A 21,266-nucleotide genomic window follows, 5' to 3' on the forward strand; every position below is an offset into this window, starting at 1 on the left:
TTGGCAACAAAATAATTCTGAATACTAGCAGAAAATTTATGGATTTCAATTAGAGTTTGTAGGGTATCATAATTCCAGTTTTATATTCCATGCAGTTCAGTGTTTTGGACTTTTAATGGGGCCAGTGCAGTAATAATAAAAGTGATTCAAAATGCACCCAGTAATTACAGAGATTTGCTGTTGCCTTTGCATTAAAAATGATGATGATTTACACTCAGTGAAATTGCGGTCTGTGGCTCTATTTAGGGTATTCTTGCTATTAAGCTGCTTATTAGTTATGGTCAGTGATTTAAAGCTTAAGAGCTGTATTAGAGGGCTGTGAAATTATTTATTCTTTAATAGATAATAGTAAATTTGAAACAGACGTTAGGTTAATTATAATCTTGTACATTAAGAATATGTATTAGCCCTTTGTCTTTTCTTAGGTCTTTTGAAATTCATTTCAAGTAAATGGCAGATGGGTGATTAGGTTAGAAATCCTGGTATATTCACTGCTTCTCCTGGTTTCTAAATGGTTAAACACCTTTTCTGAATGTTCAGGGAAATAATTTGACTTCTCATTGTGAGTCCTTCTCTCTGCTAAACAATTGCTTGTTTTTACTTTCAACTTGTCCTTGTTCCAGGTTGACATTGCTTAAATTTGGCTGAGAAGATCATAGGGTTAGCCCCATCTTCTGACGTGAGGGTCAGTGTGGGACAGAGATGTGGTTGAGGCCAATACACTTTTAAAACTGGTACTGCAGGAAGGAGTTTGTCATTATTCCTACTGCTGATAATTACATGTATGTTATAAATTTGCATGTGTATATGTGCTCCTCATTGTAGTTTTATGTAAGACAGAAATTATCCAGTGTAAATATCAGATGTGTCAGAATGTGAGTTTCTCATAACAGTAATTAAATTTGATATTCAAGTTCCTGTGTTAATGTCCTCGTATAATGCTTAGATGTTGCACTGAATCAAGAAAAAGTCTAAGATAAAGAGATTCTGTCCAAACTTGTTAAATTAAATCAAATGAGCAAATACACATGTATTATTTAGGATAAATTAATATTATTAAGTTGTGCCATAATAAGAAAATGACCCCCTACTCAATTTCAAAACCTTAACAGATACTTATGTATGGCCCCAAGAAAGTCTAGTATTTGTTGGTGGAGGCTGTCTTCCACACAGTGACTCAGAGATCCAGACTCCCTCTATCTAGTGTCCTGTCATCTCAGCACAAGGCCTCTTCAGGGACAAGAGTGCTTGAGATTGGATCTTGCTATTTTTAAAGAGTGTGACCTGGAGATGACTTCTATTATTTCTACTTAAATCCTGTTTGCCAGAACTCCATCATATCCCTAACATATTTGTAGGGGAGCCTGAAGCAGTAATCTTCCTTTGTGCCAAGGAAAAGGCAGAGCCGTCAGCGTGTTCCCTCTGCTGCAATATGCAAATACTTCTGAACTCTGTGTATAATCATGTGAATTTATCATTGGAAAAATGCCAGGAAGGCATGACATCATTTGAGCAGTTTTATCATCCCCCCATCCCCCTATTCCATGTGCCAAGAATCGATAAGAAAATCAGCTGGTTGTACCCAGTTTCCTGTCACTTGTGCTGCGGCACATTTTAGTTTTTCCTAGCTTTTCTCTTTCCTTCCTTTAGAGAAGTTGGTGACCCAGCACAGCTGAGACACTGCATCTGGGCAGGGTAAATCATACAGTATGTTCGCCCTGAATCTGTCCCACATTGGCTCCCACTTTTTCATCACTGATCCTCCTCCCTTTTTGTTCCCAGAAAATTCCCCTCATTTCATTAGAATTAATGATGCACATTCTGAAGGTGGGAAGGAGTCATTATTTAGCCATTTAAGATAAGGAGCAGTGGCTGCACTTTGCTGGAGCAGCCATGAAGAGATACCCCACATCCAAGGTAAGAGAAACCCAAGTGAGATGGTAGGTGTTGCGAGAGGGCATCAGAGGGCAGACACACTGAAACCATAATCACAGAAAACTAGCCAATCTGATCACATGGACCACAGCCCTGTCTAACTCAGTGAAACCAAGCCATGCCATGTGGGACCACCCAAGACAGGCGGGTCATGGTGGAGAGGTCTGACAGAATGTGGTCCACTGGAGAAGGGAATGGCAAGCCACTTCAGTATTCTTGCCTTGAGAACCCCATGAACAGTATGAAAAGGCAAAAAGATAGGATACTGAAAGAGGAGCTACCCAGATCGATAGGTGCCCACTGACTCATTTGAAAAGATCCTGATGCTGGGAAATATTGAGGGCAGGAGTAGAAGGGGACGACAGAGGATGAGATGGTTGGATGGCATCACCGACTCAATGGACATGAGTTTGGGTAAACTTTAGGAGTTGGTGATGGAGAGGGAGGCTTGGCATGCTGCGGTTCATGGGGTCACAGAGTCGAACACGACTGAGCGACTGAAACAGAACTGAACAATAGAACACTAGGTTGATAAATCTGGTTACATGTTGTATTAGTTTTCTCTTGCTGCATGACAAGTTTCCACCAACTTAATGGTTAAAAATAACCCTCATTGGTTATCTCACAGTTAGTTCTGTAGGTCCACACTCTGGGCAAGTTGGCTGGATTCTCTGCTCAGGGTCTTAGAAAGCCAAAGCCAAGGTATCAGTCAACTTGGGCTCTTATCTGGAGGATTTGGGGGAGAATCTGCTCCTAAGATCGTTAAGTTGTTGGGAGAATCCAATTTGTTCAGCTGTAGATTCGAGGTTCCTACATTTTTGCTGGCTGTAGGGTTGGAGACGACTGTGTGACTTCACTTTCACTTTTCACTTTCATGTATTGGAGAAGGAAATGGCAACCCACTCCAGTGTTCTTGCCTGGAGAATCCCAGGGATGGGGGAGCCTGATGGGCTGCTGTCTATGGGTCACACAGAGTTGGACACGACTGAAGTGACTTAGCAGCAGTGCTGGGCAACCAGGGGCTGACTGTATTCCTTCTCATGTAAGCCCTTCCATCTTCACACTGGAAGTGGTGAGCCAACTCCTTCTCTTGCTCCCAGTTTCTCTGTCTTCTAGCCAGAGGAGCACTGTGTTTTAAAATGACTAGAATTAGATTAAGCCAACCCAAAGAATCTGTGTTTTGTCATATAGTGTAATTTAATCATGGGAGTGACATCATGTTTTCATGGGTGTCAGCCTTACTCAAAGGGCAAGGGGTTTAGACAAAGGCGAGAGTCAGTGACGACATTCTTCGAATTCTGTCTCCCTTAGGTGTTTCTGCCCAGGATAGGTTCGAAAGGAAGTTTTTGTTGTGCAGAACCTGTTTTTTTTTTTTTTTTCCTCCCCCAAACACAGCTTTGAAAGGGAAGAAATCTTTCTACAACAAGAGTTAAATGCAGGTAGGGGAAGAGGAGGAAACTGAGGTTGGTGAGGTGGGAGGATGAATTTTCTTGCAAAGTATTCATGTTGTATACAAAATACTTAAAAAGCAACTTAATTTGGATAATGGGGATATAAAATAGCTTATTTTTTTAAAATTAAGACTGCTGCTGCTACTGCTGCTAAGTCGCTTCAGTCGTGTCCGACTCTGTGGGACCCCATAGATGGCAGCCCACGAGGCTCACCCGTCCCTGAGATTCTCCAGGCAAGAACACTGGAAAAATTAAGACTATAATCATAAAAATGCATTTAATAAATAAAGCGAGGAAAGAATAAAATACTAGGCAATTAAAAGAGAGATTTAGTGGAGAATGGGACATGGGGGAGAGCACAGAGACTGAAACATTCAGAAATCTTAGTAGAGTAGCAATAGCCCTTAAAGGATAATGTTGCTGTGTCTAACAGCCAGGTTGCTCTTTACATACACAGTGTCATAATTTTCTTACATGTTGCCGGTTCAGAGAGATCACCACTCAGAGATGGGCATCCCACCTCTCCCCTTCAAACTGCTAGTACTGTCTTTAAAGACCTGCCCTAATTTGAAGTTGTCTCGGTTATTTGCACATCTCATTGTTTATTCTCTCTATCCCCTCCCCCTCCCTAAAGTGTACACTCCATGAAGGGAGGGGCATAGCTGCCTTGCTCTTCTAGGCATTGCACCCAGTGCCTAGAACTGTGCTGTGCACAGGATGAGCACTCAGGAAATACAGATGGAATGAATAAACAACTGGAATGGTCTACCACCCTTTCATCATTGGCCCCTGAGGCAGATCAAATTAAATAAAGGCTTGGAGGTTACAGTTTTCTCTCCCAAATAGGGACTCCCTTTATTTCAATGAGACTCTTCTAACCTCTTCCCTCTTCCCACTTGGTTGTTTCATCTAATAGAATTCTGATGATACTTAAGTTTGTATTCATACAAAGACCTCGATGTTTCTGGTCAGCAGGCTGATATATCAAATGTTCTAACTGTAACATGCTTACTTGCAGTGGTATTTATTAATAAATTAAATTGAATTTTGTCTTGTCGGGGAATGCTTGCCTTGCTATTTAAATTGTTTCATTGTTACATTAAGTTGTTAAATTAAAAAAAAAGAGAGTTTCTGTAAAGTGTTTATACTTTTCAGGTAACTTGAATATAAAATGATGATGAATGTTCCCTATCAACCTTGCCCTGGAATGGGAATACAGAGAATTGAAGCCTCGGCCCAGGTCTGTCATTAACGTCCTTAGAAGTCAACATTATTTGTGATTTCTGAGAATCATTTCAACATCCATAAGATGAAGAAATTCACAGCATAGGACGTGTGATGTTTTCTTATCCTTCCCCATGAGGTATCCCTCATGCTTTTTTCTTCTTCATTGGAAAAAGATTTAGTTTCTTTGATTGAGACTTAATATTCCTAAATATTGATTGCCATGTGCTCAAAGAAAAGATGGTACCATGAAAGAATTTTCACAGGGTTCCTTAAAGTGAATCGCTCCTCTTACCCTTGGCTTTTCTCCTGTGAAAATGAAAGTATAGAGTAATAGACTGTGTTACTGTATTCTCAGTCACCTTGCTACATTATACGCCTTTCTCCCGAAGGATTATATATTCCAGCCCTTTGAATTAAATTTAGGCAGATGGCATGTTTTAGTCAATGAAAGGTGAGTAGACGTGATACGGACCTCTTCCAGGCAAAAGCTTTATAAAACCGTGCAGAGTTCACAAATTTAATATCTTCCGTCAAACCGCAATAATCAGCTATGTTTTTGATGGAGACTGATTTGTCAGCTTTGGTCCTAGAGTCATGAAAATGTCCCAGAATCATAGCATACCCACCTTGGAATTGCATCATGAGTAAAAAGAAAGCTTTGTAGTTGGAATTCATTGAAATCATGGGGTCATTTGTTACTGCAGCATAAGTGGCCCATCCTCACTCATACACATGCTGATGCTTGTGTACATCAGTTCAAATCATCTTGGCCTTATTTCTTATCCCACTCACTGCTGAGTGAACAGTTCTGCACAGGCTTCAACAGGTAGCTCTGAGATGTAGCCTGACGGCTCATTGGCTCAAGCCTGTGCTTCTTGTTTTATAGCCAGGATCTCCTTTGACTTTGTCAGTAGCTCCTATGAGAGCCGACTGGGCACTCAACGTGTGTAAGCACGAAGTGCAGAAAAATGACCACCCACGAAGCAAACCTTGACAAGTGGGTAATAGAAGATGAGGGCTAAATGTTTCTTCTTTCTTCTCTCGCATGCATGGTTTTGAAATGCATTTCCTGAGGTTCCTCTGACCATCTTACAGAATCAAACAGCACATCACAGAGTGGTCAGTTGCATCCTTGTGTTTATTTCACTCTCCCTGGCCACTATTTCTGCTCTCTGGGATCACATTCTCAAATAAATGACTGTACCTAAAGCTTTCATCTCAGTTTCTGTTTTTGGAGGAACCAGTCAGACATTTTTTTAATTGACCCAATTAGAACATTATCTACCACTAGAGTGAATTCTTTAAGTAATTCAGTGGTGTCAACTTTAACTTGACACTGTAAAGGATTTTACTACATTTATAGAAGCTCGTGAAGCAAGCATAAGCACTTTGTTACTCAGCCTGGAAGTTATTGTTAGATTTGCTGATTCCAAAACACGACTTTCCCCTCCACCTCACAGAGATTAATTTCCTGTCCTGAGTTCTCAGTCCATTCTGATGCTGTAACACAGACTTTATTTGGGAGGAATCATGTATTTTTGAGGTTCAGTGATTTATTGACTAACATACTGTTGGGGTTCCCTGGTGGCTCAGATGGTAAAGAATCTGCCTGCAATGCAGGAGACCCAAGTCCTGTCACTGGGACGGGAAGATCCCCTGGAGGAGGGCATGGCTACCCACTCCAGTATTCTTGCCTGGAAAATCTCATGGACAGAGGAGCCTGGCGGGCTACAATCCATGGGGTCACAAAGAGTCAGACATGACTGAGTGACTAACACTACTACTATTACTACTAGGCGAATGTTTATTTGTTTAAGTTTTATTTATTCATTTAAAAAGCCAATTAGATCTTCACCTTTCCTCAGTTGAATTTTCTTTTATAACAGGTGTCACAGAGTTCCTTGCATGAACAATGGAATGGATTGAATAAAGTAGGCAGATGTTTAAATGTTAATACAGAATTGTGGTTTTGGTGAAACTGTTGCTTTGGGGAGCTCCAAGTGGCCAGTCCACTGACAGAGACAAGTGGAACGTGTGTCTGCATCGTGGGAGATACTGCCTTGCTTAGGAACTGAATTGGCCAAGTTCCCATAGCGTCTTGGCTCTGTTTCCCCTTCACCTCCTTGTCAGTCTGTTCTCTAGAAGTCTTAAAATCACAGCATGATAAGACCAGAGGGTATCTGAAAATCATCTCATCAAACTCTGTGTTCCATAGATCAGAGGACAAGCCTGTAAAGGTTAAGGAAAATGACCCACTTTGGTGGTAGAAGCAAGAGAAATGGAGGGGGTGCCATTTTGGTTGTTAAGAAGCTACCATTCTTTTCTGACATAATTAAATTCTTGATTGTGATGCTCTTAAATGAACCATGAAATTCTAAGTGCTTCCGATGCAAGTGTGATTTTTAACTAAGGCTTTTTTCCCCCCTAATCTGAATGTTAAGGTGGCAGATGCATAACTAATCTTAGCTGAATCTATATTAAGAAATCAGCAAGGTGTCTTTATTTAACTTGCATCATCTGTGAATATAATGTAGTGTCAAATAACATGATTTTGCACATGATATCCTAAAATAAAAACAACTCTGCCTTCAAAGTGATGGTAGAATGCAGTTATGTGAGAGGTGATTTTACATTAGGTCCCAAAGGAAATGAGAAACACAGAAGAGAATAACTGAAGAACTGGTTCCTAAATGTGATTTCAGCAGATGTTTATACATATTTTTTAATGGGCTTCCCTGGTGGCTCAGAGGGTAAAGTGTCTGCCTGCAATGCAGGAGACCTGGGTTCGATCCCTGGATCAGGGAGATCCCCTGGAGAAGGAAATGGCACCCCACTCCAGTACTCTTGCCTGTAAAGTCCCATGGACAGAGAAGCCTGGTAGACTACAGCCCATGAGATAGCAAAGAGTCGGACACGACTGAGCGACTTCACTTTATACATATTTTAAATACAGTTTTATCTGAGGGACAAAAAGTCAGCTCTTGGGATTGTGTTCCATGTCATACAAGGGAAACTCCTATCAACAATAGGGGGTTTCTGAAATCTCTTGTTATCCTAGTTTTGAATTGTCTGAAAGATGTGCAGTCCATTGAACTTCTCTGTTTTTGCTTGGGGATGTTTCCATGGATCTGTATTAGTTTCAGGAAATTTCGGTCCTTTCTATTATCTCTGGAACCAGACATGATTCTTGCAGAAACTACATGGGATTATCTGTTTCTCTTTTTTTTAACATCTTTGTTACAGTGGGTCAGATTCCTAAAGGAGTAAACAATGAAAAATTGTCAGGCTCAACTGTGGAAGATTGTGTGAAGATGAAAGCAAACTATTCTGATTTAAGTCATAAAAAATGTTGGCCTTTAGCTTATTGAAATACTGCTGTATTCAAGCAGTACTGAAATACTTCTTGACTGGCATACTCACCCATGCATGACTGGAGCAACCACACAGTGTTAAAGAAGTTGCAATTCTGGCATTTGACTTTCACTTGGTTAATCTTTTATTTTAATGTATTTGAATTTCTTTTAAGAACATGATCTTAGTTTCTGATGATTCCCTTTCTTCTGTGAAAGCATCTTCTATCATGAGAAACCGAGACTCTTAGGAATTAATCCAAGGGTCTTGGAACCTACTTGGGTACCAACTATTCTCAGTGGATTTTTACATAAATACTATGTTTCATATAAATTTATTTGAAGGAGTTCTTGAATTCTTGGTCACTTTTTTATACAACAATGTACATTTTATTTTATTTTTCCTTATTTTTGACTGTATTATGGGGCTTGTGGGATCTTAGTTACCTGATTAGGGATTCACCCACATCCTCAGCAGCTAAAGCTCAGAGTCCTAACCATTGGACCACCAGGGAATTCCCTCTTGGTCACTTTTAAAGCAACAATTTTTCTCAAACAGTGGAAAGAAAGTAAGAAGAATGTAATATGAAGTTACTCTCTTTTGTGGTGTATAGTGGGGGTGTGGGGGTGCATACACACATACCCTATGGCAAAAGTGGGCGGTCTTATGTTTTAAAACAATTAAAAAGAGGTTTTTATGCTTGAATAAGCCGAGAACGACTGCTATGGGAGTTATGTTCTATAGAGCATGCTTCACAAAGCTAAATGAAATTTTTAAAAGTTAATGGCTAGACAGTGCTTAAAGCATACACATTATTCCTGATTTATTCTAATAACATTTGTGGATGACTAACTTAATAATGTTGCCACACATCCATTATGTTTTTGTTCTGAAGATGTGTCTAAGTATCTATGCCTCCTTAGGGGTGGGTTTATATCACTCCCTGATTGAATGAAGAAATAGAATTCCATGCCTGTTATGGGGCATGTGTTAGAAAAAACATTCAGACACTTATATCGGCTTACACTGTGCCAGATACTGTTCTAAACCGTCTTGCAACTATTTTCTCTTTTAATTCTGATAATAACTCTCTGAAATGTAGGTAGCACTGTGGTTCCCGTTTCAGATGGGAAAGAAGCACAGAGAAGCTCTGTGTCCATGGCTACCCATCTAGGAAGTCGTCAGCCTGGAGTTTCCTTCCAGAGTCTGAGCATGGATCTCTAACCCTGCACTGCTTCCCCCAGGATTTCACTTCTGTCCTGGCAGGAAGGGATGTGATGATTGCTGAGGAATACCTGGAGGATAGGCTGGTTTGGTTTGAGGAAGTAGACCCATGCTTCCTCCATCCTCCCCCACCCTCCCCGCCTCAACATCTCTCTCACACACATACACACATACAGAGCCACCCTGGACTTACTCTGGATACCTGACATTAGGCTACCTTGAACTGTAACTGTTTGAAGCCCTCTGATTTGTGTTTTGCACCCAAACCTTCTCAGAGTACCACTTCATAACAGCAAGTGTATGTGTGCAAAAGACCTTCAGTGTATGATGGAACTCAGTCCTATTTACATGTTTTGCTGCTTCAGGTAACCCATTTACATGTCCTCAGAGTTCATTTGGACAAGGCTAACATTTTGAGGATTATTCAGAAGACTTCATAAGTACTGTTGATTTCTTTAAAAAAAAAAAAAAAAAACAGTTAGCTGATGGTTCTTAAGACCCAGAACAAGGGCATCAGAGTTTGTGGCTTTCTTGAGACGTTTGAAAGTGTCCCTCTTTCCCCTGCAAAAAATCAGAGAAGTGGAGTGATGGAAAATAGCAGAGATCCCCTGAGTAGTGCTTCACTCTGCTGCCACTGAACATGCAAATGTGCTTTCCAAGGAATTGCTAAAGAGGATTATGACAGTTGTCTTGCTTCCCTGCCCATTCCAATTTGGCAGGTGAGGTTAAAGCCCAGTGGAGGCCACGCTTCAGTATTCAGGGAGCTGGGACTGGACGCCAAGAGACAAAGGGTTATTTTTGATCAGAATTGCCTAAGTCACTTCAAAAGCTCTTGCTTTTGTAAAGGCTGGCAAGCACAGTCCCTTTGAGAAGTGTTTCCCTGCCCACCCCTTCCACCCAAGCCAGCCTAGCTGTCTTTACAAACCCTCTCCCCAGAGGAGGAAAGTCAACTCACCTTCAAGGCAGAAAGACTATCTACAGACTTCCTAGTTTCATGAGGTTGAGGCAGGTAGGGAGCCAGGAAGGTAAATGAAGAGTGGTTGGAAGGAAGAAGTTATTGCAAAGGGCAGAATTATATTCCATACTGATGCACTGGTCTGAGATCCACTGGTGATTTTGTGTGTGTGTGTGTGTGTGGCCTGTATCTTGACTCTGGTGGTTCTCAACGTGTGGTCCACAGATTCCCTGGGGGTCCCCAAGACTAAGTTTGCAAGGTAATAATTATTTCATAACAATACTCTTTGACATTATTTGCCTTTTTCACCTTGTGGACAATTGCATTAGTAGCACAAAAGCCATTAAGTGTAAAAATGCTATCACATTAATGCCAATCAAGGCAGTGACACTAAACTACGGTAGTGCTTATGGCATTCTTGTACACATGCCAAAAAAAATGACCATTTTTCTTAAAATGTCCTTGATGAAGCAGTAGAAATTAGTAAGCTTATTAACTCTCAACTTTTGAGTACATGTTTTTTGATAACCACTCACAAAGATTTCTGTTGCAAATGGAAATGAATGTGAACCTTGTCTCTCTTACCAATCCCTTCTATTGTTGTCTAAGTTACTAGCTCAACTAGCTGCTTTAGTCGTGGAATATCATTTTCACTTAGAAGAACACTATGGAACAAACTATGGTTACCTATTGGATATTTGGCAGCTAAATTTCTTGAAAGTGAGTAAAGTGAACCTTTCCCTGGTGGCTCAGATAGTAAAGAGTCTGCCTGCAATGTGGGAGACCCAGGTTTGATTCCTGGGTTAGGAAGATCCCCCGGAGAAGGAAATGGCCACCCACCCCAGTATTCTTGCCTGGAAAATCCTGGGAGCCTGGTGGACTACAGTCCATGGGGTCACAAAGAATCATTCACTACTGAGCAACTAGTAATATTTTAAGAAAAACAATGGACAATATATGTTAATGACAAAATTTGAATATTTAAGTAAAACTTACATTAAAAACTTGTGTATGCCACAGTAAAACTGACAGTTTCCCAAGACTTGAAGCCTTTTTTGATGGGGTGGGTGGTGATAGTAGCATATGTTTCTTTTTTGACATTGAATGATGATTAAGTGTTAACATTTAGAAGATTTGCATAACTCAGGAACCCAGTACTTTCCAGATGATTAATGCATGATATTACCAAGTCACATATGAGAAAGGATCTGTTAATAGTAGAAGACAGACAGATTTTCATGTAGTTAATGGAGTACAAAAAGTTTATTGATATGGTTTCAGATTTCACATTGTAACTGACTTAAGAAACTATACGTTATCAATTTTGGCATGGTATCATAAGAAGTCTACAATTGTTTACCTAGAAAATCTATTAAAATATTTTCCTCTTTCTAATGACAGATTTCCTTCATATATTTCAACTAAAACAACATACTATCACAGTTCAAGTGTGGAAGATGTAAGTACTCGGTAGCCTATTAAACTAGCCATTAAAGAGATATGCAAAAATGCAAAACAATGCCATGTTTGTTATTAATTTGTGGGTAAATATATTTATCTTTCATAAAAATGTTGTTTATGTTAACATGATGAATGTACTATCTTAATTTTTAAATGAATTTAATATTTTAAATATTTCACATTTGCAGTTTCAAATATGGTAAATATCGAGTTATTTTATTTATATATGTGTATATATACATATATAATACATATATATATACATATATATACACATATATATATGAGTTACAATTCATGAACAAAAGCTCTTTGAAATCCTCAGTGGTTTTTAAAACTACAAATTGTTCCTGGAACCAGATGTTTGAGAACTGCTAATATAGAAATTGCCATGTTGACTAGCTGGAGGTTTCTGAACTGTTAAAGGAGTCAAAAAAGTTCTCCAGGTTGGGAATAGTAACTCCTTCATTACATATCTTTAAGTGTACAATGGAAATTATTTAAATATTTTCCTCTGTGAAATGAAGACCTCTTGGAGCTCAAATATGCTTACATGGCACGTTAAACTCTCATTCTTCAATTCTTCAATAACTGATAGCAGAATAGAAAAATACTGGCGTTTACATTCATTTTTAACTTATTGGAAATAAAAATGCCCACGTATATAGTATGTGATTTGTAGAGAAATACTTACAGGTAGTCACTGAAACCTTTTTTCTTATCTTGCAATTTAAAGCAAATCATAAATATTCAGGTATATAAACTAGTGGACATCAAGCAAAATAAAAACGTTCACCCCAACTGCTGACTATTTTATATTTTTGATCTTGTAGGAAATAGTTAAATCTCAGTCTGCATCCTAATATACATGGAGGCCATGCAGAAACACAGTATTTAGTTTTTAATGTATTTTTTATAAATCATATTTTTCCTATATAATTAAATAGTTGGCATCATTTATTTAATAGGATGAAGTTAAAATTTTCTTATATATTATGAATGACATTAAATATAATATCTAAGTAAGTATTATGCACATTTCTTACCCTGAATAAAAATGAAATACTTTTTGCTTAAAATCACATTTGCATGTACTGCTGAAAATGAAGTGATTAAAAATACTCCTAAGCTCATTTGAGAAATTATATATTTCTATGAAAGGGTTCCATATTAGTTTCTGAGGGCTGTACCACAGACTGAGTGGCTTAAAGCAACATACATTCACTCTCTAGCAGTTTGGGATTCCAGAAGTATGAAAACACAGTTTTGGTGAGGCCATGCTCCCTTCCAAAGCTTTGAAGGGAGAATTCTTCCTTGCCTCTCTCCCAGCGTCAGGTGGCTCCTGGCATCACTGGGCTTGTATTAATAGCTGCATCACTGCATTCTGCATGTCCATCTTCATATGGCCTTCTTCTTTGTGTGTCTCCTCTCCTCTTGAAAGGACACCAGTGATGGCATCTGCAGAGCTTACATCATTTGCAAAGGCTGTATTTCCAAGTTCACATTCTGGAATTTCAGGTGGCTGTGAGTTTGGGGGGATGTTATTCAACTATTGTACATTCCCAATCAAAAATGGTGGGGGGAATTCCCTGGCGGCCCAGTAGTTAAGACTCCTTACTTCCTTTTCAGGGAGCATGGGTTCAATCCCTGGTTGGCTGAGTCCTGCATGCTGTGCAACCAAAATAAATAAGTAAATACATAAATAAAATAAAACAAAAATGATGGGGAGTGCAGACATACTTTTACAAGGGTGAGCTTCACTGTTGGATAGAACGGTTTTGCCACTAATTTGACACTCTCAGGATATCTACACTTGAAAGCCTCAGATTCTTTGTAAAACTGAGTTCAGGACAGCCATCATGTGGGCTTATGGTAAGAAGTAAAGGAGATTATGTTTAAATATGCTGTGTCCTCAGCACAGTGCCTGGCACAGAAGAAGTTTATTCAGTTAATATTAGTAGCTGTTGACTGTTACTGAGGTAGACTTTTTATAATCATAGTATGTACTATAAAGATAAAGAACTAAAGGAACTAAAGAGCCTCTTGATGAGGATGAAAGAGGAGAGTGAAAAAGCTGGCTTAAAACTCACCATTTAAAAACCCAAGATCATGACATCCGGTCCCATCACTTCATGGCAATTAGATGGGGAAAAAGTAGAAACAGTGACAGATTTTATTTTCTTGGGCTCCAAAATCACTGTGGACGGAGACTGCAGCCACAATATTAAAAGGCATTTGCTCCTTGTAAGGACAAACCTAGATAGGGTATTAAAAAGCAAAGACATCTCTTTGCCAACAAAGCTATGGTTTTTCCAGTAGTCATGTATGGATGTGAGAGTTGGACTATAAAGAAAGCTGAGTGCCAAATAATTGATGCTTTTGAACTGTGGTGTTGGAGAAGACTCTTGAGAGTCCCTTGGACTGCAGGGACATCCAGCCAGTCCATCCTGAAGGAAATCAGTCTTGAGTGTTCATTGGAAGGACTGATGCTGAGGCTGAAACTCCAATACTTTGGCCACCTGATGTGAAGAACTGACTCACTGGAAAAGACCCTGATGCTGGGAAAGACTGAGGGCAGGAGGAGAAGGGAACAACAGAGGATGAGATGGTTGGATGGCATCACCGACTCAACGGACATGAGAACCCATGTCTCCTGCATCTCCTGCATTGCAGGTCTTTTTTACCACTGAGCCACCTGGGAAGCCCTAGTATTCAGCATCCTGTAGCATTTAATCATTGTTTCTGTTCTGGAGTTCTATTGAGCGTTTCTAGGCCTGTGTCTTGATCACTATTTTGGGTAGCATTTGGAGACTTTGAAGCATAGTACAGAAAGTCTCTAAAAGCCCTTTCTTTGTAATTCTGTACCAGCCCTGCCCAGCCCAGCCTAATCTGTCCTCTTGGAACTGTCAAACTGATTTCATGTCACACTTCTCTTGGTGACTGTTCCAGATCCCCCCATGCCACCTTCGGGTGCCTTAAAACTACCCCTGCCCCCTCACCTCCCCTTCTGCACACGGCCTTGGCTACGTCATTACCTAGAGCATCGAGTCTGCTGCACAAGAGCTCCCTGCCTCTCCCCTCCTTCATCTCAAAGTGTGTTGGCATCTTTGCCCATCTGTTCTTTGTTCCCTGTTTCTGGTGAAGAATTGCCCTCTCCCCTCTAAGACTAATCCGTCCTCTGGGTATCTACTCATGGCCCTAGTCATAATTATGGCCCATAATTATCCCTTTGTTTTCTTGCATTTGGTCTCTCTCCATGGAACCCTTCCACTCCTTCTGTAAACGTGCCCAGATCCTTCCTTGTTCTTAAAAGCACTGTCCCCTCCAGCTACTATTTTGCCTCCTTAACTGTGCTATTATACTTCTTGAAAGTGTGGTGACCTAGCCCCAGCTTCATGTTGTGACCGGCTGTTAATTATTATAAAATTGCTGAAAGAACAATTCAGAATTCCTAACAGTTCAACTCCTGATAATTTCTTCCTGGTAGAGATAAGTCAGGACCAACTCTGGGCAGTGAGGGAGGTCCTAGGCCTCTTGTCTCCAGTTTTCTGCAGCTTGCAGACCACAGCCCTGTGGGCTGCTCTCCATGTGGGGGAATTTTAGCATATTTGGAATATGCAATGACTGCAACAATGTGCTTTTAAGAAATCAGGAATTTACATAGCTATTCAGTTGGAAAAATTATAAAGCCAGTTAATGCCTGGAGGAGAGAATAAACAAAGACACTTTTGTCTTTTAACCTCTGAGTTTTTTCCTGAGGGTTTGCTGAATAAGAAGGGGTAGAAAAATTTCCATCCTCTCCAGTATGTTTCAATTTGCTGAAAACCTGCAAATTTAATCCTGAGTGAAGCCTAGAACTCTGTGAGTCCAGAGAAAGTGGTAAGTAGCAGTGCAGTTTGTTATAACCCATTTAGTTTTGTCCAGGAACTAGCTAGTAAATCAGTACTTAGCAAGGACACTCCATACATGAAGACAGTTCAGTTCAGTTCAGTCACTTAGTCGTGTCTGACTCTTTGCGACCCCATGAATCGCAGCACGCCAGGCCTCCCTGTCCATCACCAACTCCCGGAGTTCACTCAGACTCACGTCCATCGAGTCGGTGATGCCATCCAGCCATCTCATCCTCTGTCACACCTTCTCCTGCCCTCAATCCCTCCCAGCATCAGAGTCTTTTCCAATGAGTCAACTCTTCTCATGAGGTGGCCAGAGTATTGGACTTTCAGCTTTAGCATCTTTCCTTCCAAAGAAATCCCAGGGCTGATCTCCTTTAGAATGGACTGGTTGGATCTCCTTGCAGTCCAAGGGACACTCAAGAGTCTTGTCCAGCACCACAGTTCAAAGGCATCAATTCTTTGGCGCTCAGCTTTCTTCACAGTCCAACTCTTGCATCCATATATGACCACTGGAAAAACCATAGCCTTGACTAGACGGACCTTTGTTGGCAAAGTAATGTCTCTGCTTTTGAATATGCTATCTAGGTTGATCATAATTTTCCTTCCAAGGAGTAAGTGTCTTTTAATTTCATGACTGCAGTGACCATCTGCAGTGATTTTGGAGCCCCCCAAAATAAAGTCTGACACTGTTTCCACTGTTTCCCTATCTATTTCCCATGAAGTGATGGGACCAGATGCCATGATCCTAGTTTTCTGAATGTTGAGCTTTAAGCCAACTTTTTCACTCTCCTCTTTCACTTTCATCAAGAGGCTTTTTAGTTCCTCTCACTTTCTGCCATAAGGGTGGTGTCATCTGCATATCTGAGGTTATTAATATTTCTCCCGCAATCTTGATTCCAGCTTGTGCTTCTTCCAGCCCAGCGTTTCTCATGATGTACTCTGCATAGAAGTTAAATAAGCAGGGTGACAGTATACAGCCTTGACGTACTCCTTTTCCTATTTGGAACCAGTCTGTTCCATGTCCAGTTCTAACTGTTGCCTCCTGACCTGCATATAGGTTTCTCAAGAGGCAAGTCAGGTGGTCTGGTATTCCCATCTCTTTCAGAATTTTCCACAGTTTATTGTGATCCACACAGTCAAAGGCTTTGGCATAGTCAATAAAGCAGAAATAGATGTTTTTCTATGAAGACAGGATAGTGATAAATAACGGTTTATATTGCATTTGGGTATTTGTGTTTACAGTCAAAAAAAAGAAAGTATACACAGATCATTCTGGAACGGGCAAACATTTTTCTGGTCTATAGAATCCCTAGGAAATCTACCCTGTGGAACTCCTGTAGCAGGAAAAAGAACATCCATGCCAGCTCATTGTGTAACACGACATCGTGTACTCCAGACTGTTGTTCTGGGAGGCAGCCTCAACCTTCCCAGGAGCTCAGAGGCACCCCTCAGAAGCCTTTGGAGGAACTGAAAGGTGACCATGAAGATACTGATGGGATTAGTGAACATATTGATATTTTTTTCTCGGCCGTGGAGGCAAAGGTATCTATACTCCTGTCTGACTTGCTAGACTTAAATTTCTTGATAGCAACTTAGTTTACTGAGAAATTGGATGTAAAAATTTTACTGTGGACAGTTGAATCAGCCAGCAGCAGTAGTATGTGATGTGCTCTATAATATTTCCAGGGTGGATATTGCTGTTGTTGCTCAGAGGCCAAGTCCTGTCCGACTCTTTGTGACCCCATGTTCTGCAGCAAGGCAGGCCTCCTTGTCCCTCACCATCTCCCAGAGTTTGCCCTAGTTCATGTCCATTGAATTGGTGATGCCATCCAACCATCTCATCCTCTGCTGCCCTCTTCTCCGTCTACTTTCAGTCTTTCCCTGCATCAAGGTCTTTTCCAGTGGGTTGGCTCTTAGCATCAGGTAGCCAAGGATTGGAGCTTCATCTTCAACATCAGTCCTTCCAATGAATATTCAGGGTTGATTTCCTTTAGGATTGACTGGTTTGATCTCTTGCTGGACAAGTGACTCTCAAGCGTCTTCTCCAGCAGCACAGTTTAAAAACATTAATTTTTTGGCACTCTGCGTTCTTTATGGTCCAACTCTCACATCCATACATGACTACTGGAAAGACCATAGCCTTGACTATATGGACCTCTGCAAAGTGATGTCTCTGCTTTTTAGTACACTCTCTAGGTTTGTCATAGCTCTCCTTCTTAGAAGCTGTCATCTTCTAATTTCATGGCTGCAGTGGATATAAAGAAGTGTAAAATGTGGTTATGCCTTTGGAGAAATTTGAAGCTAAAATGAGGCTGGATTTATACACACCTGCCACCTCCCCAGTCTGTTAGAGTATTACCAATCTTCCTTGGGTCCATCATGATAGGTAGTGTGACATGGCTAAATGTTGAGAAAGTCATGCGGTAAAAAAAATCGTGTGTATCACCAGATTAGTGCATGTGTGCCATCCAGGCAAAATTTTTACTATTATTTTTAATTTATTTTTCCTAAGAGATAGTTGCTGCTGCTACTGCTGCTAAGTCATTTCAGTCGTGTCCGACTCTGTGCAACCCCATAGATGGCAGCCCACCAGGCTCCCCCGTCCCTGGGATTCTCCAGACAAGAACACTGGAGTGGGTTGCCATTTCCTTCTCCAATGCATGAAAGTGAAAAGTGAAAGTGAAGTCGCTCAGTTGTGTCTGACTCTTAGCGACCCCATGGACTGCAGCCCACTAGGCTCCTCTGTCCATGGGATTTTCCAGGCAAGAGTACTGGAGTGGGGTGCCATTGCCTTCGAGAGACAGTTGACCCACCCCCAGTTGTAAGGAAATTGCATGGACTATTATTGTACAGTCACCAGTTTTTTGTTTTTTTAAATCTCAGCTACCAAATGTGGAGAATTTATTGGTTCTACATCTGCAGTGGGGCTACCTCCTTTTAAATACTATCACAATAGCAAAATAACTTCTAAATGGCTTATCTTGCATCTGACACTGATTGCCTTTTAATTAGGGGGAAATTAGAAGCTAAAAAGTGTAGCAGACCTGAAGTCAGTTAAAAATCAGAATAATCAGCTAAGAAAAAAACACACATTATCTCATAAAACTTAATATTTAGCCACAGGATAATAGTTTTTTATTCTCTCAATAACTTTTTCTGTGCCTTCGTGCACCCCCTTCGTTTCTCCGATTGGAACTCTAACAGATTAGAATTGCCAGATATGTGGGAAATGAAAGACTTCCTCTCTTCTTCTCTCACCCTCCTTAATAGCCTAGAACAAATAAAACTGAGAAACCCACAGTTCAGCCCAGGAATTAGGTTTGTATGGCCCTGAGGTAAGAACTCTGAGTGTCTCAAAGCAGGTCGGGGAAGAATTAGGCCAGCTAGGGTTATAAACGTTTTAGTAATATCTTCTCAGAAATAGATAATAATTTGGCACATTACAGACTATAGCCATTCAATTTTTATAAACTCTGTCTTTAAAAACAGTAAAGCTTCAAGAACGTTAGTAGAACCAAAAATATAATTTACCATTTATTGGTCTTGTGGTCTCCCTGATAGCTCAGTTAGTAAAGAATCCGCCTGCAATGCAGGAGACAAGGTTCGATTTCTGGGTCGGGAAGATCCCCTGGAGAAGGGAAAGGCTAGCCACTCCAGTATTCTGGCTTGGAGAATTCCATGGACTGTATAGTCCATGGGGTTGCAAAGGGTTAGACACAACTGAGCAACTTTCACTCACTCACTCACTCATTTATTGGTCCAGAGATGGAATTTTGTGAGTTTTGAGAAAGGACCAGATTTGAGGCAATTTTTTTCATGATTTTTTTTTTCTAAGTCAACCTAGTCCTATATCCAAAGAAGGCTGTAAATGCTTATAAGGTGTGTGTATGTGTGTGTTCTCAGTCATGTATGACTCTTTGTGACCCCATGGACTATAACCTGGCAGGCTCCTCTGTCCATGGGATTTCCCAGGCAAGAATACTAGAGAGGGTTGCCATTTCCCCTTCCAGGGGATCTTCCTGACCTAGGGATGAATACGCGTCTCTTGTGTCTCCTGCATTGGCAGGCGGATTCTTTCCCACTAGTGTCACCTGGAGAGCCCAAACTTATATAAAACAGATTTTTGTTCCTTGGAGGAATGAAGAAAGGGCTTTTTTTTCTTTTTTTTCCTCTCTGTAGGAATATGCTGGACAATTTAGGGGGAAAATGAAATGGAAAAATGTGAGCTGATAGGAGCAGCTCTGTGAAGTGAGACTGGACTGACATCGCTTGTTTGCCCATAAGACGTTTTTTAGCAGTTATCTCCTTAATGCTGATCAGAGTTGTAAACGTGTTCATTTCTCTTCTGCTTGAAGAGTGGGATCTATAAGGAGCAGGATCTAGGATGTCACGGTGCATGCCAGGTGCCAGAGCGCCAAGGAGCCTTCCTAGCAGGGAAATTACTAATGTCTCCTGTGATCATGAAGCAACATGTGCTCCGCTAATTACTGTTCTCTGAGACTGCTCTCACATCTTGAAACTCTCCATGACCCAACTGCGGAAATCCTGTTTGTCTGCCTCCCACCCTTTCCCCCAAAGAATGAAAACTAGCAAATGGCAAGGCTGGGCTTGTTTAATCAATGCAATTTGTTTTTGCTGAACCTAAGATGCAAGAGGTTTCAGTTGGGGCTGTTAGCTTGATGCTGTATTTGTGGATGACTTCGTGGCCCACATCTTTAGCTGAGTTTAATGTGGAGGGTGCCTGCGTTTACTAGATGACAGCCTGGCCAAGGCGTTTTCTTTCTTTCCATAGGTTCCTGGAAGACGATGATCTTTAACACAGTGACCTTTAATGGTTGGCAGGGGTATCTTGCTGACTCCAGGCAGAGCTGTATCAGGCACGGTGCAACACCTGAGAATCTTTTGTTTTAACAAGAGTCTTCTCAGGATGGTGTCGCCTTCCTTGGAGACTTTGTCAAAATTCAGCTGTAGTCTTCCTGAGGTCTTTTGCTGTTCAGTTGTCCAGTCGCTCAGTAGTGTCCGACTCTTTCCGACCCCACGGACTGCAGCACTCCAGCCTTCCCTGTCCTTCACTATCTCCCAGAGCTTGCTCAAACTCATGTCCATTGAGTTGGTGATGCCATCCAACCATCTCGTCCTCTGTCATCCCCTTCTCCTCCTGCCTTCAATCTTTCCTATCAGAGTCTTTTCTAATGAGTCGGCTCTTAGTTGCCCTAATGCTGTAATCAGAGGCTCCTTCTGGTTTTTCAGGTAGAAATAGCAAGTTAACTCACACTCTAAAGCAAATACATTTTTGTTGCAGCTCTTTTTCATTTATTCATTTATTAGAGCATTAAAAATGAAACAGTTTTGCCTTCATGTTAAGCTAAATTTCCCTCACTTCTCCCCTCAAAAGAAAAAACACCAAAAAACTTAGCTTGTCAAGTTAGATCGAACGTTGCTTTTACATAGTTTATAATAGGAGCTTAATTTTCATAGAAGAATGGATTGGCTTGGAGATGAGTTTATCTGAGTGACTATTTGAATATATTAGTGAGTACTAAGATATTATTACTTGGTATTACAGGGACAAAAAGATCTCAAAACAGCCTGATTCTCTGGGGAAAGAAACTTTCTGAGCATGGCTAGTAATACTTTCTGTCCATTTAGATGCAATTGTTGGATGATTTTGCCCAAAGTAATTAATAGTGACACATTAGTTAACATATTGCTATCAGCAGGTGGCTGTTTGAGCAGGGGTGAACATAGCCTGTGCTAAAACAAATTATT

The 21,266-nt window shown here is 40.7% G+C and overlaps 1 protein-coding gene across 2 annotated transcripts in view; it reads left to right on the forward strand.

The window, feature by feature from the left end:
* The window catches only part of SAMD5 (sterile alpha motif domain containing 5), a 66,645-nt gene that overhangs the window by 38,167 nt on the left and 7,212 nt on the right, over positions 1-21,266 (forward strand). The window contains exon 2 of one of the 2 annotated variants that reach the window (XM_061428248.1): positions 11,545-11,602. The exons of the other annotated variant lie outside the window; for it this stretch is intronic. Coding sequence (XP_061284232.1) covers positions 11,545-11,568 — 24 coding nt within the window. The 3' untranslated portion in view covers positions 11,569-11,602. The remainder of the gene's footprint in view (positions 1-11,544; positions 11,603-21,266) is intronic. 2 annotated transcript variants of the gene reach the window in all.

The sequence above is a fragment of the Bos javanicus genome, chromosome 9, assembly GCF_032452875.1.
Source record: "Bos javanicus breed banteng chromosome 9, ARS-OSU_banteng_1.0, whole genome shotgun sequence".
Classification (NCBI taxonomy): Eukaryota; Metazoa; Chordata; class Mammalia; order Artiodactyla; family Bovidae; genus Bos; species Bos javanicus.